Here is a 24,152-nt window from a genome sequence, read left to right as displayed (position 1 = left end):
TCCCATCAATTCAAAAACATTCTAAATTCTATCAAATTCTAAAATGTTAAAGCAGACTAACTGATTTGAAACTGAGTGGTATCTTCTGAATTATTACCTTTTACCTAAAAATACTCGTTTAAACTTTTTCAATTCTAAAAAGAACTATTCTTGCTTCATTTCTTTTTCAATTTTCATTCCTTTCTATACTATATTGCCTCTTATACTCTTATTTCTTCCTGTTTCTCTATTCTTGTTTCATTATCTATTTCTATACCATCAATAATGCTACCCCATATCTGGATTCAGAGTCTAGACTTTCTCAAAATCCATAATCTTTCAGCTAAGATATATTTTCTTCCTTAGAAATGATATAGAATACAAGAGGCAATATAGTTTAGAAAGGAGTGAGAAAATTGTGAAAATTGAATAGGAATGAAGCAAAAATAGATCCTTTTAAAAGTGAAAAGATTATTTTTAGATAAAAGGAAACAGTTCAGAAGGAGGTGCTAATTTCCACATCAGAGTTGTGGAATTAAAGCATAAATTGCACTTTAATGTTTTAGAATTTTATAGAATTTAAAATGGTTTTGAATTGATGGAATGTATGCTTTTTGTTTTGTTTTAATTTTATTTTAATTTTATGCTTTTTGTTGCTCCTGATGAGCCTAAGAAGCTGAGAATTACTTGGGATAAAATGTATAAGTGATTTCTTGTTGGTTTCCAATAAAGTAGTTTTTAAATACTTAAATTTTTACAGAGATTATTTGAGTTTCTTTTTTAAAGATTAAACAAGTTAAATTCTTTTAATATTTTCTCATTTAGAAAACTAAAACTTTAAAATTATAATTCAATGAATTCAATATTTAGTTGTTTCATTAATATTCTACACATGAATAAAATAGAAAATGCTAAAAAAAATGTTAGAAACATATATATATGTATGATGTAATTTTAGCATTTTCCNCCTTCACAAAATTTAAGAATACAAACATAAATTTAAATTTACAATTAGATTTTTATATATCATATATTATGATGTTTTAACATAAATAAATTTTAAAACTTAAAGCAATGCTTAATCTGTGAATTTTTTTAATAAAATAATTCTGTGCAATCACAATAAAATAATTCCCAACCTATCAGATCCGTCCTGGTATACTGTAGTATTATTTGAAGTTTTCTGATACCTGTCTCTTGATTTCCCACGACCCTGGTAACTATCATCGTCATGGTATCCCATGCCCATGGACCGCCTCAAGTAAGATTCACGTTCTGAAACCCTATCATAATAATGTCCGCTAGCCCGTTCATAGGTTCTTTCTTCAGTAAGGCTGTAAAAAAATTTTAGTTTTATATAAATAATGTAATGAAGTTATTTTGTAAAACAATAAAATTTATAATTATAACAACAATAATTTTATAATGAATTTATTAAAATTATTATTGCTTTTAGCAAAGCTTACTTTTGATTCAAAAACAAATTACAATCAATGTATTACTTTAATACAAAATAAAACTGTAAATTATTCTTTTGGATTATCAAAAATGTAATTAAGAGCCAATTCAAATAATAAAATGATATGAGAACTATAAAATGTAATCTACATTTTAGTGTTTCTATTTTGAATTAAATTTATTTGTTTTAATTGAAATTCTAATTCAACAGATATCCCATCTACACAATAAGAAAAAATTATATTTTTGCAATATAAGATATTAACCAATAATTAAGAATAATTTCCTTTTTTTTTTCTTTTTTACAAAACTATAAAGTTATATATATTTTTTCAAAATTTAAAAATAATACAATGATTTTACATACACAACATCTATTACAACTTACACAAAATATAAAAATAATCAATGATGTAAATAAATTTCAATTATGTATATATGTTTTAATAATTTATTTATTTGATATTAATTCCAAAAGGATCAAATGTTAAATATTTCTTAAACTGAGACAGAAACTTCAATTTTGTCTGTAATAACTAAGAAGCAATTTATTGCTTAAAAAAATTCTAACAAAGTTTACATAATAAGAATCAAAAATAATAAAAAAAAACTAAATAACAATTACAAAACATTAAAAATTATATATATATCCTAGGTATGTTCAATATCATAAAATCTGTAATCAATAAAATTCTATATCAATAATAACCACAAAAAATCTCTAAACAGCATTATTTTAATATTGTAATCCAAATTACTTTAATTCTCGGTAGGTTGAATTTTTTTTTCATTTTTGCTTAATTTCTTCCCGTGGACACTAAAAGTGTCCTGTTTTAATCAAACCCATTGTGAATTCAGCCTGGCCCAACATGGAAACTGCAGAATGACAAGGGACAGGATTCAACATATCCAGAGTAGAACGGCCATGAAAACTTCCGGAGGTTGTTTGACCTGATTCGATCCCAGTTTCTAGAACAATAAGCTGATATCTTAAAAGCTTCAGCCTTACAGTTATCTTATCTTCAAGGAAAGGAAAGGAAAAATGTTTCCAGACTTGTTTGTAGAAGGTTTTTTTTCACTCATCACTTTTTTGAAGTTGGTGATTTTTCATATTATTCAAAATTCATTACTCTGAAAGTTGTCAACTCTTATTTATTTTAAATAGCTTTTAATTGTTAATTTCAAATATCAGTAAGCTGTAATAAAAAATTACAGTGTGTACAATACTGAAAACAAATTTAATCCTTGGTAAATGGACATGAAAAGAAAAATATAAAATATTAAATTTTGTTAATTTCCAATATCAGTAACACTGAATGCAAAAACAATATTAATCATCATTCATTTTTCCAACTTCAATATTGGAAATTATTGCGTCCATAGTCAATTATTCAATAATATTGAACACCACTAATGTAGACACAGAGTGATAATAATTCAATGCTGTCTGGAGAGATTTGGTTGAATTTGAACTGCTACATATTCTGTACACTAAAGTTTCTGAATATAAAGAAAAGATTTCCACAAAGAAAAATTTAGTCTCAACTTAGCACTATAGGATTTGCAGTACTATAAGCAGCAAAATGACTTCAGTGCAATTTCTTAAAGTGTTGTAACTCTCAAAGTGCACTTGCAGGATTGGCATTGCTTTCATTAAACATCTTCACAAGGAAAGTATATTCAGACGGTTATGACTATTGCTGCTGATCTGAAATAATACAAAGGGTATTTCATGTGCCATAGGCAGTTTTATTTTCAGTAATTAATCATAAAACATCTGCATTAGAAGCTGTCCATAAATGATGTTACACCTCATGGGGAAGGAATACTTCAGAATGTGACAATGTGGTAAGGGGAGAAGAGAATGATCCTTGTAACGCTGCATTTCACAATTACTATTAATCAGTATCATACTGCTTTTTTAATATAATATTTCATATTTAAAACATGATCTTTAAAAATTTAATTTTTACATCTAAATTCATATAAGAGAACTAAAGGATAGCAAAACGTAAATGTGTATCATACAGTTACTTTACTGTGGTTGGTAACACATTATGATCTGTTATTACCACAGTAAAGTGATTAGTGTAATTTCTGTGACTATTACAGTATGGAATTTATGTCATCACCACAGTAATAATATGTTAACTCACTATTCCAGCATTGTTTTACTTTTCCAACAAATATTTTCAACTTTACAAGCTTGCCTCAGCTCTGTCATTAGTTTAAAGTTCAAAGTGCCAAATTAGATTGTCAACTGTTCTAAGCTCATTGTTATTATAAATTTTAAATTTAAATGGTGAAACATCCTGTGTTAACTACCATCTGATTTAGAGAATACAAAACTACATAAAAGTCTATGCTCCACCGTTTAATCATAGAGCCAAATAAACTTTGTGCTAGAATGTGGCCAATTAATCATATATTTAGATATTACATAATTTGACTAATGATAGGTAGTTAAGCTGTCATCGTGACTCACATTTAATAATTAAAAATAAATAAATTTAGAATATTCTGGAATAAAAGATTAATTCAGAGTAGGGCTTGAATTGACAATTTCTGTTTATCATGCAGACATGTTGCCAATTACAGTAGAACCCCTCTAGTCTGCCCTCGGATAGTCCGTCACTCCGGTTAATCCGACCGTGGTCGGAGTCGAGAAACTTATCCCGACTCGTCGGTGACTCACCGTCCGTGGCGTTTTTCTATGTTCATTACAGTATATGTTTTACATTGTGTGTACATGTACAGTTTTGTGTGTGTTTTCAACATGTCAGGAGTGAAACGTAAACACGTTACTCTTTCATTAAATGAAAAATTAGCAGTGCTACAAAGACTGGACAAAGGAGAAGATTGTTTATTTTACTTTTTTCTGATAATCCGACCTTTTTTGAGTTCCGACCATATCCCCAGTCCCAAAGGTGACGGATTAGAGGGGTTATACTGTACATTACTTGAACCTCTGTCTGATCTTTACTTTGAAACCAATTAATTTATGAGATATAACCATGTATTTAAAGGTAAACACTTAGTACATTAAAGGTAAACACTGTAGTTTGACCTAGTCTAAATTATATAATATCTAAATAATTAATTAATCAAGTTTTAGCCCAATAGTTTATCCAGCTTTATTATTTGATTATTATAATTCAGGTATGGTTTTCTATATATTTTATAATTATTTGCTTTTTGTCCTATATTGCAATAAATCTTCTTAATAGCTATATGTAATTTGCTATAAATTTTAAGCACTTATTGCACCACACTTTTTAATTGGAAAGCTCACTGAGATTTTATTAAATCAATATGTACATTTTGAGCCAAATACCCTTCCTCAGTTATAATTCAAAAATTTTTCTATTTTCCAATTTGTATTTAGCATTAAATTACAAAAATAACTGAATAGATATTACATGTCAGAGAAATTAGACGAAGGATACAGATTGTAAATTAAAAATTAAAATTTAATGTCAAATACAAATTGGAAAATAGAAAAATACTTGAATTATAACCAACTGAGGAAGAGTATATGACTCAAAATGTACATACTGATTTAATAAAATCGTAGTGAGCTTTCCAATTGAAAACTGTGATGTGATAAATCCTTAAAATTTATAGCAAATTACATATAGCTATTAAGAAGATTCTATATATTTGTTAATCATAATAATGATATTTTAAAATCAGTTAAGTGGGATTGATGAAAAGCTTTAAAGATTCAAAATTAGTCAATAGGATTGATTGAGTACAAAACTATTACAAGTTAAGTAATGCAAATGTTCATTCTATTGGTTTTAATGTTCTTAGAAATAGTTAACCAACACTTTTTAATAAGCTCTAGTGTTTAATTAAAACATATACAGTCATAATCAGGAAGGATCTTCAAAATTAGGACAAAATATTTCAAAAGTTAAATTTATAATGTTTTACTTAAAATAAAAAATGTTGATTAATTATCTAAGAACAGTAATTCCAATAGACTGAGTTTGTATGACTTTATTACTCTAGTGGCTATATATCATCATAATTCTTACTAATATTAAGGTTAACTGAAGGTAAAGTAATAACAAATAAAGAAGTAATAAATATAGTATTTATTACAAATAATGAAAATTTTAAAGGGATGGAATTCAGATTCTTGAAAATATAAACAACTTCAAATCTGACAGTATTTAAAAATGAATAAATATATGACAAATAATTTTTGCTTTAAGTAAATGTAAAATTTATATCGAAAAATATGAATTAATATAAAATATTTAATTATTGTGAGACTGGCTCTGACACAACACAGAGGAATTTGCACAGGTGAGACAACCATTAGTTTACATAACATATAAAAAATTATTTTCAATGAGGATGCCAGTTATTACATTCAATTTATTACTTTTCCAAAATTATATTAAAATAATTTCACTTAATCCAGCATAAAATATAAGCTAAATAAAAGAATAAGATAACATAAGCTTGTGCTGGATTAAGTGAATTTATTTTAATATAATTTCAGGAAAGTAACAAATTAAAAATTATATTAAGTGAAGAATGTGAACCACAAATTTCTCAGCAAATTACCAATTACATACTTGTTCAAAATAAGAAATTGGATTCTGTTAATCATTATCAAAGCCAGAAATACATGAAATGTAATCAGAGAGAGGTGAGAAGTAGATGGAAAAACTTTCCTGAAGAGAGACTAGTAGAAGAGATCAAGAGAGAATGTTTGAATGATGAAGAAAGAAGTCTCCATCTTTGCAGATTCAAAGTTCTCTTGCTGTTCCCTCTAAACCAGTGTTTCTCAATGGGGGCGATATCGCCCCCACGTGGGCGTTTTTCCATGTTGAGGAGGCGATTAGTAACAATTTATATTTTGGGGGCGAAAAACAATTTTCTGGGCGATATAGTAAAACATTATATTAAGAATACTTAGATATTTTATTCGTTATATCATACAATAATTAAACAAATAACATTATACTAGTCACTAGTCTATTCAATGCAGTATGAATTTGGCATTAGCCTTGTCCCTCGGCTTCTGAATTTTGTAGTGAAGGAGTGATACTACGTAACGGTCTTATTAAAGGGGGCTTTACTACGTTGAAGGGGGCAATGATTCTTTAGAGGTTGAGAAACACTGCTCCAAACTGTCTCAGAATAGAAAGTACTGTATTTAATATCTTTTCAAAAAATAATCCTCTGTCCTCACTGCTTCAAATTACTACTCTCACTTCTGAATAAAACAACCTTAAAAAAGAGAAGATAATTTCATCATCCAGTTCAAAACATCAGAGAAAAATGGCTAAATATTGTTTCCATTTAGATTCTAGCCACAATCCAATGGTACTGAATTTGGGCCTGGAACATCTTTTTGGGATAGACAGACTCAAATATTTATGTTTATCTCAATTAATTGATTCCCAAATATCTCCCCAAAATGTTTTATTAAATAAAAACAAAACAAAAAATTTTCAACAATTTTAATTTAGTAAATTATCTTATTTGTTGAATATTACTGGTGTTGTTTTCATTATTTTTACTTAAATTCAGTTTCAAGTTTAGCAAATTTTCCATGTGAGAAACAAGCACATTTCATTTAATACAATCTGACACAAAATTTTACTCAAAGTAGTGTTGATAATTTTTATGTAAAAATATTTTCATTTCCTTTTAAACTCTGTTTCAGTTTCAATTTTTTGTAAAAATCAAAACTGTGGTTTGGTAACAGAGACCAACTCATCTCTATTACAAGCACATAGCCATGTACGTAGGCAGCAACATTACAAGTAAATGAACTGATTAGAATCAAAGCAAGCATTACCCCCACCCATCCCTTGCTACCAGAAATCTACTGTAAGGTTGGTGACTCATCACTCAAACATGTACCAGGCACTACAGCCAACATTGCCTCACAACAGCATGTGACTCTCACATTCATAACATCTGTACACATTTAATTTTTTTAAATTGACATTTAGATATTGAATGTTCTAATTTTATTTTTAAAACAGGACCTGCATTTTGGCAAATTTTCCCAATTAATGACTACAGGCTTTGCTGAGATACTACTTAATTTTATTATAATATTTTTGCTGCTATTACCATATTATTATTTTTTTCCTGCAAATTTCCCCAGGACTAATTTAATTCCTCCCAATTGTTTGCACAATTGCACATATTCCACATCCCTGAAAAATACTTTTATCAGCTGCTAAAATCAAATAAAAAAAAAGAAAAAAAAGGCTTTGTTTTCTTTTCAAAAATTATAGAGGTCTCTTAATATTTAACATGTATTTTATATATTTCTTCAGAACAGTTCTCTATCTTCCAAATTTCATAGTATCTGTTAGAAACTATTCATTAATTACATATACAGTGCAAGGGAGAGAGGGATTGCAAAAAGTGCATCACTGTACGTGTTCGGGAGGTATTGTCTACATGGATTTTTTTTAGTGATATTAAATTAGTAACCTAAAAATTTATTTTTATAAGTCTGCTTACTAGTTATATGAATAAACTATCAGTTAAAAAAGTTCTGCAAATATTTTCTAAGTCATTTCTTCAATGTCAACAGGTCCATGAACTTTGTAGATGTAACTGAAGAGAGAGAGCTTGCCAAAAGTACATTACTGTACATAACAGAGAAGATAAGGTCAAAAGTGGGTCAAAAATTACATGCATAATTAATAAATGTTCCTTGCAAGCATTCAACTTCTATGTTCCTTCTTACAAATTTTTTTCTTTTACTGTTTTTCTATTTCTTTATTATGATCCTTTTGCATACGTTTCAGAATATTTTTGTATTGAATTACTAATGAGTTTTTACTAATTGCAATTACAGTTATGAATAAAAATTTTAACATATACGGAACAAATAGTATTTATAATTATGTTATAACTGTTTCAACAATTTTAAAATAAAAAATAAAAAAACAAGTATAAAAGTTAGTGGCTGTAATCATATTAAATTAACAATATGAATATATGTATATAAATCTAGTAAGTTAAATGACAAAAAAAATCTAAATATTAAAATTTTATATAAAATCAATTTCTAGCACTGAATTTTAGCACTGAAAAAAAAATAATAAAATCAATCTGACATGTTTTTAATCTCATACCATAAATGCTTTTAAAAATAATAAGATAAAATAAAGAAAACTTTATTTTATCTTATTAATAAACACACAATTTTAATGAGGTAATAGTTATATTTAATAAAGGAGCATAATACTTAACAGTAACAAATTACATGGCAAAGTTAAATTTGGCTAGCAATTTTCCTTTTATTTTCAAAGTGTTTTTCAGATTAACTCTACTTATACAGGTTTTTACTCAACAATAAACACTTTATGCAAATTATTCACTAATAAGCAGTTACATTCCTACAATGTTATTTATTGAACTGTTGCACATAATTATATGAAGTTTCAAAATATCATTTTAAACTTCATAAAAAAAAATCAAACAAATTTTTTGTTTTGCTTATAAAACCAATTTGTAAATAATAAAGCTATATAACACACCTCACTAAGGTCTAGTGACAGATTTAAAATATTAACATTTTTGGGCTGCTTTTGAGTACTGCTTTAGATTTTCAACATTGTATGAATGGAACATGTATAGAAGAATCTTAGTTGAAAACCTGAAGCAGGGCTCAGAAGGAGCCTGAAAACATTTGTTAATGCTTTAAATCTTACTAAACTCAAGTGAGGTTTTGAGAGGTGCATTATATATTACCATTAAGATCAGTTTAAGTTCTGTTAATAATGCTATAGTTGTTTTTTACAATGAAAGAATTATTATTTTATAACAAACATTGTGAAGCCCGATATGTATATAGAAACATCACCAAATGATCGCGTAAATAATCAGGCTATAACTATGCTAATTTAATAATGTGTTCCAGGTGGCACAACTGGCAAGCACACTGCATGGCAAGAGGAGGTTGCGGATTCAAGCCCCATCCCAGGTCGGTTCTTTCCTTCCAGATTGTTCTAAATTATTTAATAAATTATTAAAAATTATAATTATTAAATTAGCAGTTAAAGCCTGATTATTTAGGTGATCGTTTGGTGATATTTCTATTATTATTTTAAAATATATTTTATTTAAACTAATACATTTAAAAAAAATCATCTTTTCTAAGATTATTTCTTACTTTAAAAAATAACTTTTTGGAATTTGAACATAAATACTACATAAATTAGAAACAAATAAGTTGAGAAATGTTAGAATGATGAGTCAAAATCCTCAAAATAAATCTCTCATTCTATTTGAACTATGCTAAATATTTCTTCAAGATTTATAGTAGTTCATAAATTATAATCATAATTTTAAAAATAAAATTAAAGAATTTTCATGCCTGTCATTTATATATAAATTATACATGGCTTCATTTAATGTTTCTTTTTATTTAGATAAAATGATAAAAATTAAATCCCAACTATTTGGAATTTAATTCATACTTTACAAATGAATGAAAATTTCACAATCAAAAAATATTAAATGTTTTTGATTGTGGTAAACCTTTTCAAGAATCTATGGAAGTTATTATTTTTTTTTTTTTGGTTCAAGATTTTGGAAGCTATTTAATATTTCAATTATCATCATCATCATTATTAATATGTTTGTATTGGAACTTACCAAATTGTGATGTTGAAGACTATTGAATAATGATCCTCTAGAAGTTGCATGATTCCAGCATTTTAAGTTTCCATGATGTCAAATTTATATATTCCAAATTCTGGCAACTGTCAAGATCATAGTACTCTGCTGATATAATATCACCCTGGCATAGCAAAAATCATGGGTTCAAATCCCACTTCCAACAGTTGCAATTTTTCTACCTTTGTGTTTGAAATTTAATTTAAATCTTTTGGACTCCTAATAGAAATTTCCGCAATTGAAAATTTTAATTATTCAATTATTCAAAAATTCATATAATTATTATTATTGTACAGTTAATAAAATAAGGAGGTGGTTCAGAGATGTAGATACAAAACAAACACTTTTATTGTTACTAAAAAATAAATTCCTGCAAATTCCAATGAGAATATACAATAAAATGGAGTTTAGTAAGATATTACAGTATTGTGTGATGTAATTCTTTCATAATCTTAAAGATAGATATGAAAAATAATAGAAGAAAAAAATTATCAAGAATCTTTGATTTACATATAGACTTAAATTCAAATTTACATAAAAGAAGAAATATCCAAAAATGTGTAAATATATTTTGATTTAATATATATATCAAAATTATAAATACATGAATTCGGTTTACAATAATAAGTTCATAATTAAAGTAAAAATAACATAAAATTCTTATATAATACCAAATGATTGCTGGATTGTATTGGGCTATATTAATGCTACTATTAAAAATTAAATGTTAAGTAATTTGGCCTAGAAGTAGGTATTAAGCACCATCTCTTGATAAATGTATCTGCACAGTAAACAGGAGGAGTTGTGGGTTTGAGTCATGCTTTGGGCTAATTCTTTTCTTCCACAATCTTCTATTAATTATTAAATATTAATTTAATTATAATTATTAATTTATCAAAAGATGGTGCCTAAGGCCCACTTCTAAGCCAAATTACGTAACATTTAGTTATTAATAGAAGCATTAATATAACCCAATATAATCCAGCAACTGTTTGGTGTTAAATTTAAAAAAAGATCAGGTTATTTGATAGATTTTTATATTCTCATATAACAATGAAATTGTAACATAAATTATTCTCAAGAATTCACTAAGTCATTATAAATTTATATTATAACAAATTTCAATATACAGAATTATATCTTCCTTATTAACACTGATTTCATAAATGATGTCTGAATTGAATGTATTTTATCCCATTAGTGCCTTGTATGAGGAAACATCAGTAATTAGCTTACAAACAGATACTGAAAAAAGATTCTAACAAAAAACATTTATTTTTAAACAAAATTTCTATAAGCATTCATATAGTTGTCACAACATTCAACCAGCTTCTGAAAATATGCTGCATAAAAGTCTTTTGATTGAAGTCAGAATCACTTCAGTATATATCTCTGGATTTTATCACCAATTGCAAAACATTTACAAAAAAAAAATTTTTTTTTGAAGATTTTGAAAAGGTAGTAATTCTATGGCAATTACAAATGAACTGGGTGTAATTGTAATAAAAAAAACAACCACAAAACCTTTGTATCTCCAGTTTAAAAATTTTTATTAGCAACTAATGTTTTTGATCTTAAACAGATCATCAGGTCTGAATACACAACTGAATTTGAATGTGAAATAGAACATATTTGTTAAAAAAAAATTAAAACAAGCAATAAATGAATACATAATGTATTACATATAAAATAAAAAAAAAACAAAAACAAAATATTGGCAACTATTTTTAGGCTACTTTCCCCTAATTTTTCTTTAGAAAAATTAGGGGAAAGTAGCCTAAAAATTTACAATGTAAACGATTTTTACGATGGAATCCATAGTCAAAGAACTTTTTACCTGATTTACATAAATGTAGGTGGGGAAAGTAGCCTAAAAAGAAAGGTTGACTCTGCTGTGTGGATCATGTTCATGTAATGTTGAAAGAGGACAAAGGAAAAGACAAGAATTTGTATTTGTATCGTCTGTAATACTTTGTATTTTTACAATGTATTTTTTTGAAAATAATTATAAATTATTGAGTTACATCTTACTCATCAATGAGACTGGCTCATAAAAAAATAATTTTAAAAGTTCATCTTTCATTGGATAGACTGTAAATATATAATGAAAATGAGCAATTATTTATTGTAACATTGTCACAATGCTGGGCTGCAATTTTTCATCACAATGTTCTCAATTTTAGTAGTGTTTTGTCCCTGTACATCATACTTTTCCTGTTAACAATGGAATCATGCCAGTCATTTATCTAACTCCAATCAGGAGAAAATTTTAAACTGAAATAACATGACTTCTGGTCTAAACTGGAAGTTTGTATACAGTTAATAGGAGCCTCTTGTCCTTAAGCTTTCTGTATCTGGGTCTCAGCTTTCATCTATCCAATTCTGTTTTTGAAATTAAGGAAGGACAGACAAGAGACTGATGCCAGTGGGAATTTATAGGTCTACAATTTTTAAAAATTGCAGCTCAATAATAATAATTCTTATTTGGGTTTCAAAGTAGAAAATTTTTTATATCTTACATTGGAATTATAATTATTCTGAAAATCATTTTATGGCACTGGAGACTTCAGGCAAATGGTCTTTTCACCAGACATCCAGTACATCATATTACATTGATTCCATTGCAAAGAAAAGTCCATAAGATGGTGTCAGTAATTTTTTTATACTACTTTGGAACATTTAGAAAGCTGATGTATTGTTTATTGCAACATTATTTGTATAAAATAAATAAGCTTTATCATTAATTTCAAGTACAGTAATACCTCGACTTGCGCAAACCTGGAGTTACGCGATTTTCAAATCTCGTCGATTCGTCTTTTGTTTGAACGCCACGCAACTCTTGATTACTCACTCCCCCAACACTATTGTTCAGCTTACATGTTCGGACGTGCCGTGCGGAATCGATACATAGCTACAATTTATTTTGTGTTATTTATTTGTGTTTGTTATATCTACGGAGACTTGAGCGACTCTATGTGGTGATTTCTTGTAACCGTGAATGAATCAAAAGACGAGATAAGATTAATGAGAACATTTATTAGCTTACATACATCTGACTTGGATTTTACACAAATTGCGAAATTATACCCCGACTTACACGGTTATCGCTCGGTCCCACCTATCGGGGTAAGTTCGGGGTATTACTGTATTTTCATTTTTAATCATTTAAATACATATATGAAAATATATATATATATATATATANTTATTTCACAGTTAAAAGTATTTTGAATAACTAAAATATAATTTTTGAAATATATAAACAAATGAAAAACTTTTATTATAAAACTAATTATACTTAAAATAAGTCTTTTTTTTATTATTATTCATAAAATGTAAATCATCTGATTTCAAACAGATACTAGGATTAGATTAATTATTTTTAATGTGTGCTAATGGAACTTAGTAAGATTTATACATAAATCTGAAGTTTAATTACATTGAAATCACAGTAAAATAATTGTTTAGGTAAGTTTGAAGGGTTTTAAAAGTTAAATATTTCAACTTAAATCCTTTAAAAAAGATTTTAAGTTCTTTAATAAAATCATGAGATTCTAAGTGAGACTTTAAAACAATGACAGAACAATGGCAGACCCAGGGGGTGGGCCAAGGAGCCCAGCACCCTCCAAAGTAAAAAGAAAAGCAACACTAGTAAATTTTCAAAAAATATTTTCCTAATTAAAATTCATTTTTTATATTGTGTTGTGTGTTCTATTTCTATATGATTTATGAATTAGCAGTCACATAAAGTGGGAATTTTATTGAGTTCACATTATTAAAAATTTTTTTATCATTCAACTTGGCTCCCCAAGATTAAATGTTGAGTGTGCCACTGCTTTGGAACATTAATTTACATAACTGAGTCTCACCTATCTTTTGATGACTGTTTAGTATACTGTATTTCAAAATAGAAGCAGTGATATCTGATTTAGTGGCTGATTTTAGAAACTAAATTCTTTTCAAACTTTTCTTCAGAAAGACTTTTTAAGTGACGTATATTTGTATACACTTGTACACAGTACTAGTGAACTGAACTGCTAAGCATACTTTTTAAGTACCCAATATTTCAGCTTAAGTCTATGGCTGAGTTTTCCCATGACATTCCTCATGAACATGATCCAATCAGTATTCCGAATAGCTTACAATATTCATCAACTTGGACTTGATGACCATATCAAATTTGATCAAGATTGGTCAAGTGGTTGCAGAAGAGTTTATTTAAAACCAATGGCATTTGAGTGCAAGAAATGACCTTCCCTTGCTCAGTTCAATAAACATTATTTTGATAAAAGATATTTACGAAAATATAGCAGAGTAATAGATGAAATTTTTTAGATAACTTCATATTACAAAAATTAAAGTAAAATATTTATTTCTTTAGAATTATGAAGCATATTTATAAACAACATATGAGCATATAAAATAAATTAAATACATTCCTTCTTATTACTCCATACATTTTTAAGGTTACGTTTATATAAACTAAATATTGCATTTTTAATTTATTTTATTGTAAAAGTTATTTATTTTTCATATTCATATTTAACTAAAAACTGCTTTCTAGCTATTTTTCAATCAAATAAGTTTATACAATTCTTCAAAATATAATAAATTAGCATGCTCTATGAAAATAACTTTAATGAAATATATTGAACTTTTTAATGTTGTTTTCAGTAGATATTTTTTTTACACTCCTTCTCAGTCACTATCTCATTACATATGTTTATATACACTTTTTTGGCTTTGATGTATGTCATATGTTTGTTGTGAAAAAATGCTCTAGAAACTGTAACTTTAATGTCTCTTATCTGTTCATTGTTGTTAAATGTTTATTTCACTATTCCTCCAACAGACATTGTTTTGCTGTGTTTGGCGGAAAAGTTTAATTTTATTTCAGAATTTGACAGTTTCTACGTAAATTGTTTTTGGTAGTTTTTCTTTCAAACAAATACTAATATATCAAATACCAATGATAAAAAAATTGATACTTTTTGGATAGTCAACTTAAAAAGAATTGTACAGAGAAGTGATTAAAATTCAATTTGAAAAGAAAATCTTTTAGACATCTATTTTTGTTTTATTTTTTAAGTATATTGAATAAAATTTCAAAAAATCTTTAATTCATCTATAACTAAACTATTATATACAAAATTTTTAATTACTGTGTCTTTAATTTTCCAGAAAGACATTTTTACATTCTATAATTGAAGACCTTTAACTTAAACATGGTTTGTTTTTTTATCAAGAAAACAATTTGATCTTTTTAAATAAGAACAATAAAAACATTTTAATATTCAAAGCACAAAAAAGGAATAGATAGTTTTGAAATTTTAAAGATTAATTCTTAATGCATATAATAAAACTTCTAAGCTGAATTATATTTAGCTAATATTGAGTTAATTGTTAATTGGCTTAATTATATCCAAATACAATTCAATTTGTAGATACATATACAATATATATAAATAAATATAATTTACAAAAGTTTATGTAACAATTACAATTATCATTATGTCAATTATATTAAAATATATCAGAATTTTAGCTGTAATTTATAAAATGTATTATATGTTAAACTGATGGCATTATGTGAATAAAAAAAATAATAATAAATCAAGATAACAATTATTTATTGCAATGTAAACAATAGTAACTGATCTAGTATAAATTGTAGTATATAGTAATATTGTTATGACTCTCAATATATAACATCGAAAATAATAAGTTTCACAATACATATTGTTTCATCACTGCCAAATGTTATAAATTAGCATTTTCCATTAGAATATTTTTAATGCCCTTTATCAAAATTTTGACAATATTCATTACAATTAAAATAAATTCTAATTAGAAATTTTATTTTATGAATAACTGAAAAATGCATGTAAAGAACTAGTTAATATAGAATTAATTTAAAAAAAATAAATGCATTCAAACAAAATGAGAAGAACATTAATTAAGATATTCATTATGTAACATCTTAAAAATTTTTATATTTATTAAATAACATTACAAAAGTTTAACTATATAACATGCAAATAAATCTCAAACTTTCAAACAGCTAAGAAGTCAAACTCAAAATTATTAGATATAAATCTGCTAGCAGTAACTATCAAAACAATTATTATTATTGATAATAAAATACAATAAGTGTCATATACAAAAACTATTTTTTGCCAAGTTCCTGTATTCTAAATTTTGTTGATAAAATCTACCTACATAAATTTAAAATAGCATATTTTACAATGCTTTTTTTTTAAAGTCAAAACAATATACAAAAAAAAAAATAATTTTATTTAAAGTAATTTTTCTCTCTTTCAATAATACTAAAACTTAATATAAAGTTACAGAGCACAAATATAATGTTTAATAATAAACTAGGAAATACACTGATACAGCACATACTGTATCAGCGTAATTCCTAGCATCATTCCCAGCCACCCTAGTGGACTGGGATGATGCTAGCATGGGAAATTTTCAATGCAACAAATAAGGAAATTGTATTAATAGTAAGGGTTGTGAGACAATATCAGCCATATGGCAGTTATAGATAGATAAACTTCTAAATGGAGGCAAATAAGCAATGTAAAGCAAAGGGAGCATATGCATGTAATTTTGGTGCACATCTAGCATGACAATGCATTCATCTTTTGTTATAAATTACAAAAAAATTTATTGTAAAAAATATGTTATACAGTCGACCCCCCTATAATTACGATTCCTATAAAACTACGAAAAAATATACGTATTTTGGAAATGTTGAGTCGGATTAGTGTAGAATCGATTAATTTTATGGAAGAAAACCTTTCAATCAGCCGTAGTCCTTAAACTTGACACGTGTCGGGCTGTGATTAGAATGACTTGTAAGAAATCGGATTCCTAATAAATTGGAACGTATCTATATCTTATAGGGGGGAGGTCGACTGTATATAAATAATTACATTTTTGAAAAACTAGTAATCTTTCAAAAGTGATGACATCTAAGACTGAAATTGTAAAAACATTCTAAAATAGAATCACAACCAACATTGGTTTTCTATTGATGAACACTTGAAACAGGCTCTGAATGTGGCTGAAAACATTCATATTTGTTGTTTGAATTAAAGCATTATCTTGGAAAAATGTATAACGTTTTTCTTGTTAATCACCAATATTCTTTAACTCAATTTAATGAGCAATTTCTTAACTGTTCTCTAGTGTTGTATCAGCAAATATGATGAAGATGTTAAGAAATCAATCACAACTATTACATCAAACATCTTGTGTAACTAGTTGAATACATGGAATGCAACTGAACCTAAACCAGAACCAAAACTAACAAGTAAAAATTTCAAATTATACAAATATAGAGCAGAATGTTTTTATTAGACTTGATTCAAAAAATGCAAAGCATAATTGAAAAAAAAAAATACAAACTGATGGTGTTGCAATTAAACAAAAAATAAACATGAAAAAATTTGCACTTGATTTTAACTCAAATGCATATGTGATTAAAAGAGCAGTGAAGCAATCACCCTCCAAAATTTTGAAACTGCTTTGTCTATAGGTAATGGGTTTTTTGTGGTCCTGTACATGATACACAACAATTCTGCATTAAACTCACCATAATCTTCCATCTTAATTTTAACTTATCAATCAATTAGAAACTTCCAAAGTTGGATCTTTAAAATAATGGCTAGTTTAATGCTTCAATAGAATTAACAAAGTTTTAATGAAACACTTTCAACTGTTAAATAGACTTAACACATTTGTTAAATTTTAATGATGATTTGTAAAACTGGCCATTAATGTTATTTTATATTGAGCAATAAAAGGATTGGAATAAATGGAAGTCATAATGCTAGAAAAAATTAATAATAGAAGAGAATATCAAATTGATTATGGAATAAAATAAAAGTGTTACTCAATCTGAAATATTCCAAACAAAAAATATCTGAGCAACTTAATATAACATTGCAAAATTGCATTTCACAACTTCCTATATAATGTGTATGTATATATGTATATATATATTAACAATAGTTCTAAATGTCATGAAATGTTTTTATGTAATTCCATGCTTATAGAAGATTCTTTAATCTCATATGGACTGTAAAAATTTTTAAATACCGATATAGCTCACAGAATATCTTACTGATTAATCTTTTCTGCTAGAATATCTCTTGAATTTTAATATTCATATTTCATAGAACATAAACCTAAATGTATTTTTCAGTCATTGCAGCTACAGTAATTTGGCTGAACATTAGAACATTTTTGAGCAATATTAGTGAAGAAACTTTAAGACACAAATTAAAGTTTAAAGCCTTTTTCTGTGACAATGCTTGTTTTCTTGATTTATTATCATGATGATATTGCTTCATCCAAGCTTCCTATAGTTATAGTCTATTTAAATACACTTTATTCACATGTTGAGGTCTGCTGTCAAATCTGCCTCCAGTACAGTATTCTTATGCCACAACTTTCAAAAGTTTCTTTTTCTTAAATGTTTTCATTGAACTCTACTTTTCAATCTGATTCCAATAGTTTTTCTTTTTTTAATGGAATTTCAAATTTCAAAATAACTTCATACTTCATAACAGAATAGTTTTCATAATTCTCTATTCACCTGATAGTCATGTGATGGCCTACAGTATGTCATGTCACATCATAACTGATTGACTAATAATATGCCAAAATTTTTAAAAAAATGGGATATTATTTTATAAATACTCTATTTTTAAATCATTAGGCTTGTATTAATTAATAGATCAAAAGTAATTGCAAGATATGAAGTCATGTAATAACTATCTGAGATCACATGACAATTCTATTTTCCCATGACAGTCATGCAATAGTCTGCACTACATCATGTGACAGCTGATTGATCAATACTACGTTAAAATTTCTTTAAAATGGGCTATTATTTTATAAATACTCAATATTTTTAAATAAAACCTTCAAAAGGGCAAACAACAGAAGGTCAGCTCTCAAAAGAACTATTAAACGTATGCAGAGTCTTCTATATTGTTCAGTAGCTTGGTGTCACTACTCTCTCTCATTGTAAATCTAGGTGACAAAATGCTGTTTGCATAAGTACAAAACAATCCAACAAATTTATTCAAAATTAAAACATCCATAGTACTCATCATGGACATTAAATATTTTAAATTTCATCCAAAATCGGTTAATTAGTCAAAAAAACATTAAGGGTTAAAGTTAGCACTTTATTATTACATGTATGGCTGAGCTTAACTATAAAATGCTATAGCACCCTTATGAAATGTATATGTTGCAATATTGTTTTTTGGATGCTGCTTAAAATGAAGTGTAATAAGAATGCTCATTTCAAAACTTGTTACATAAAATCTAAACAATAAACAAGAACAGTTTACCATCTTAAAATACAAACCTGACAAAATTAATTTGTCAATGATAATTTAATTAAACTTTAATTTTACATTCTGTTTTATCTAATCTAGTATGTAGAGGTTTTTTAAATCCATAATGGCATTTTGTTAGGAAATTCCTGAATACAGACACTGACACACTTATTTAATTTTAGTTTTTGGTTGCTATGCCTTGACTCTGGTCTGGCATAGTACACAGCCACCGGTGTAAACAAAGTATAACCCATTAAACCCAACATAATAATGTTTGTTTATAAAATTATCTAATTAATAAAAATTAAGACAAATAAGCCAAGGAATGTAATCTTATCTATATTAATATAAATTACATTATAAACAATCTTAATTGCAATAAATATTCATCAAATATTTTACAAACAGATCATTGAGTATATAACAACAGAATTTGTGTTACTGTATATACACTATACAAAATTTAGAAAATATATAGGGTTAATAAAAGTATTTTTAATTGCAATATAATCTTCACATTTATATTTTAATGAATTCATCATGTAAAGGTACATGTGAGCTTCTGGCATACTCCAAATATGGAGTATGCAAGAAGCATTGTATGCAGTACTTTTGAACTCAGACCAAATTACATACTTTTTAGCATGTTTATTGCTATCAGTTTGTTCTTATGCTAAATGATACTTGATGTTATGTTAATCTGGTTTATAAAGATAGAGATATATGTAAATAGTTTCTTGATTTGTCTGTTGTTATTTGACGAATCATGAAAACGTGGTCTCAAACTTATACTTTTCTCCGAGAATGTTGTATATTGAATTAAACAACAGATCATGGAACACATTTTCTACTTGAGTTTTTTACAAACTCTTTTATGGTTTTATGATTGATTCCACAGGATGCATAGATGAGTGTGGTGCAAAATATTTTGAAGGTTTAAAAAAATAAGGTCATATTGAAAAACTTTTCTAATGCCTTTAGTAGTGACAATAAAATTAGTGAATTAATGAATAGGGGTGAATTTGTATTATTATTATTATGTGATCATTGTTGATCTAACAAAACAAATTATTCAAATTAAGACTTTGGAATTAAGAGTGCTATAAAACCAAGTTGTACCTGTATTCTTCAGAAATATATATACAAAAAGTAAAATTAGCAATTTATTGGATTTGATATTCAAATTTCNAAACTTTTCTAATGCCTTTAGTAGTGACAATAAAATTAGTGAATTAATGAATAGGGGTGAATTTGTATTATTATTATTATGTGATCATTGTTGATCTAACAAAACAAATTATTCAAATTAAGACTTTGGAATTAAGAGTGCTATAAAACCAAGTTGTACCTGTATTCTTCAGAAATATATATACAAAAAGTAAAATTAGCAATTTATTGGAGAACTGAATATGATTATTTATTTTTATTTTTTAATATTTCTTTGTAATTATTTTTTAAAAAAACTAAAGAAACAATATTAAAAATTGTATAGAATTTTTAGAAGTCAAACATCAAGTATAACAAAATATTTATATTTCAATTTTGTTATTTACATAATTTCATTTATAGTGATTTGGAAATTTGATATCTTATTCAAAAATCTTTCCTTTTAATAAATATATTATTCCAAATTAAATGTAATATATTACTTTAAAGAACAATTCAACAATCATTAAAATTCTCAACTTACTTTCTTAGTATTAAAAAGCCACCCCTTTATAATATATTATTGGTGAATTATTCTAAACCCTTTATTTGTGGATAACATATTGATACATACCCATGTTGGTAGCGCGATGGTCGAGCTGCAGTATAAACACCCGTGGTTGGCCTTACTAAAGAATCATCCCTTTCATGAATGAATATTGCTGAACTAGCAGTACTAGAAGCAGGTGGTTCATAATAATCAGTTTTTAAAGTCCTTTCTTCTATTTTATTTTCTGCATTATGTGCTTTGGCTGCAGATTTGATATCAATGAATGCAACAGTAGCACTAATACCAGTACCATTATCATCATCTTTTTTAGGAAGAATTTTTACACTCTGTACCTTGCCATAACTAAAACAAAAATAAACCATTTTTACTTTTTCAAAAACAAATAATTTAAAATATTTTTTTATATATCAATTCTCTAATATTCTCAATAATAATTAATTAATAATAATATTCTCAATAATAAATTCTCAATAAATTCTCTAACTATGATTAAATAATATCAGCAATAAATATCTTAAAATAATATAAACAAACTTCCTAATGAAAACATCAATTAATATCATTTGATTTAAATCAAACATTCTCAAATAATGTAAATTAATATAACTTGAATGGTGAATTGATAAAAATATTCAAGTTCATTAATGATACTATTGATTATGTTTTTAATTGAAGTTTTAAAAATATTTTTTTTTACAATAATTGGTGCTTTGTGACATTGTTTAATATCAAGAGATATTAACTGATATATTCTAAAAATAATTATTATTAATTAAAATAATTTTCATCAGAAAAAATTAATAAAATTTGAAAAAGTTTTAAAACTAATTATTAAATTTTAATAAAAATTACTGTCTACTGTTCAGAAAAATATTCATTTCAATATATATAATATATACAAATAAAAACAAATACACACACACACTTTAAATTAATTTTAAAATAACTCATAACTCTTTCTTCAAAAAAAAATTCATCATACTGCTTTTATCATCATCATCATCATCATCAATTAAAATTTATATAAAACAATCATTTAAACAAAATGATCTTAAATTAATAAAAATTTTATGGTGATAATTATTCAGTTGTTTCAAATTTAACTTAATGCAGACAGTTACAAAATAAAAAATCAAAATTTAACATAAAGTGATTTTCTATATTATTATAATATGCCAATATTATCTTTATTAAAAATTTTAGATTACATCATCTTAAAACTAATGTCAGTGATTACTATGATATACAAGATACTTCCATATATTAGTTATTTAAATTTATATTAAATTAAATTTGTAATAACTTTTAAAATCAATTTATATCATATTATTTCAAGTAATATCAAATTAATGTTGATATTATTATTATTAAAGTTAATAACAGTTCAAATAGTTTGATAAATATAATACACTCATTGACAAAGAAGTTATGCACCAAGAAGGTGGCACTGGAATTAAATAAACCTTTATTAACACAAATATAATGCTGATATAAGTGATTACAATATGATAAAAAAAAAATAAACTTCTGTCAAAAATGGCACAATTTAAATGAACTTTTAGTACACTTGCTGGACCTTCTCTTTCCTGAATACATGCAATAATATGATTGGGCATGGAGGCATATAAACACCATAATTATGCTATCCAGCAAACAATTTGATACAGATGTTATCTAGATCCCTTACTCTCATAGCAGGCTGATCTGGCATCCTATATGGTTTCACAAATGCTCAATGAGTGACAAATCTGGACAACCTCATAGTGTTGCCATTTCCTTGGCCTGCTGACCAAGGAAATGGCAACATTATGAGGTCTGTTGAAAAAAAATAACCAAATTTATTTTTTTTTACTCTTCATTCTTCAAGTTACAGATTATTGGTTCTGTCCTCTTCAGAGTACTCCTCTCCCCTATTCACACCTTATCTCAGCAGTGTTTCCACTTTGCAAAGCAGTCCTGGTAAGCTTCTTTCAAAATGTCCTTCAATGCTTGTGATAGATTTGTTTTATTGTCAACAATTGTGTCAAAATGGTGTCCTTTTAGCACTGATTTTAATTTTAGAAACAAGAAAAAAAATTATTGGGAGCCAGGTCTGACAAGTAGGAAGGCTGGGGAGGACAGTCATTTGATTTTTGGCACAAAACTGGCAAATTAACAAGGCTGAGTGAGCAGGCATGTTATTATGGTGAAGGAACCGTGAGTTGTCTCACCACAACTCTGGTTTCTTTTTGTGAGTTTTTTCATGCAACTGTTTCATGTTGCATAGTACTGACAATTGACTGTTTGACCTTGAGGCAAAAATTCAAAGTGCACAACTCTACTGAAATAAAAAAAAAACCAGTGATCATCATCACCTTGACATTGGATCAAGACTGTTGTGCTTTTTTCAGATGTGGAGATCCCTTGCCAACCACTGTGATGATTAAACTTTTATCTCAATGTCATAGTTGTAAACCCAACTCTTGTCACCTATTATGATCCTTTGCATGAATATTTTGTCATCGTTGTCTTGTTGAAGGAGTTCCTGGCAAATGTCCACTCCATTTTCCTTCTGCAGTTCAATCATCAAACAAGGAACAAATTTGTTGCAACTCAATGCATATTCAATTTTTCCATTAAAATATCATGGCACGACCCTATTGAGATCCCAACCTCGTTTGCAAGTTCTCTGACAGTTACATGACAATTTGCATGCACCAGATCATCAATTTTCTGAAGGTGAATATCATCAGTTGAGGTCAAAGGCCTTCCTGGTCAAGGATTACCTGATTGACAACCACTTTTGAATTGGGTAAACAATTCACAACACTGCATACAACCTAGAGCATCACCCTCCATAAGCTTGATCCAAAAATGTTTCTGTAAAAGTTTTCCCCAGTTTCATGCAAAACTTCACGTTGTATCGTTGCTCCTGTAAATCGCACATTGCAAAAATTGCCATAAACACTGAAACACCTTTCACTCAAAAA

The 24,152-nt window shown here is 26.9% G+C and overlaps 1 protein-coding gene across 1 annotated transcript in view; it reads right to left on the bottom strand.

Annotated features, from left to right (window-relative positions):
* Positions 1-21,525, bottom strand: part of LOC111625748 (protein split ends-like) — a 98,561-nt gene extending 77,036 nt beyond the window's left edge. Inside the window, exons 1-2 of the mRNA XM_023368969.1 lie at positions 21,247-21,525; positions 1,119-1,313 (exon numbers count right to left, since the gene is read on the bottom strand). Of these exons, the coding sequence (XP_023224737.1) occupies positions 1,119-1,228 (110 nt within the window). The 5' untranslated portion in view covers positions 1,229-1,313; positions 21,247-21,525. The remainder of the gene's footprint in view (positions 1-1,118; positions 1,314-21,246) is intronic.
* Between the last annotated feature and the right edge of the window lie 2,627 nt (positions 21,526-24,152).

This window comes from Centruroides sculpturatus, unplaced genomic scaffold, assembly GCF_000671375.1.
Source record: "Centruroides sculpturatus isolate CEXI.00-Female unplaced genomic scaffold, Cexi_2.0 scaffold459, whole genome shotgun sequence".
NCBI classification, from domain to species: Eukaryota; Metazoa; Arthropoda; class Arachnida; order Scorpiones; family Buthidae; genus Centruroides; species Centruroides sculpturatus.
Note: the sequence above shows the minus strand (reverse complement) of the source record. Positions and strands in the feature narration are given on the sequence as shown.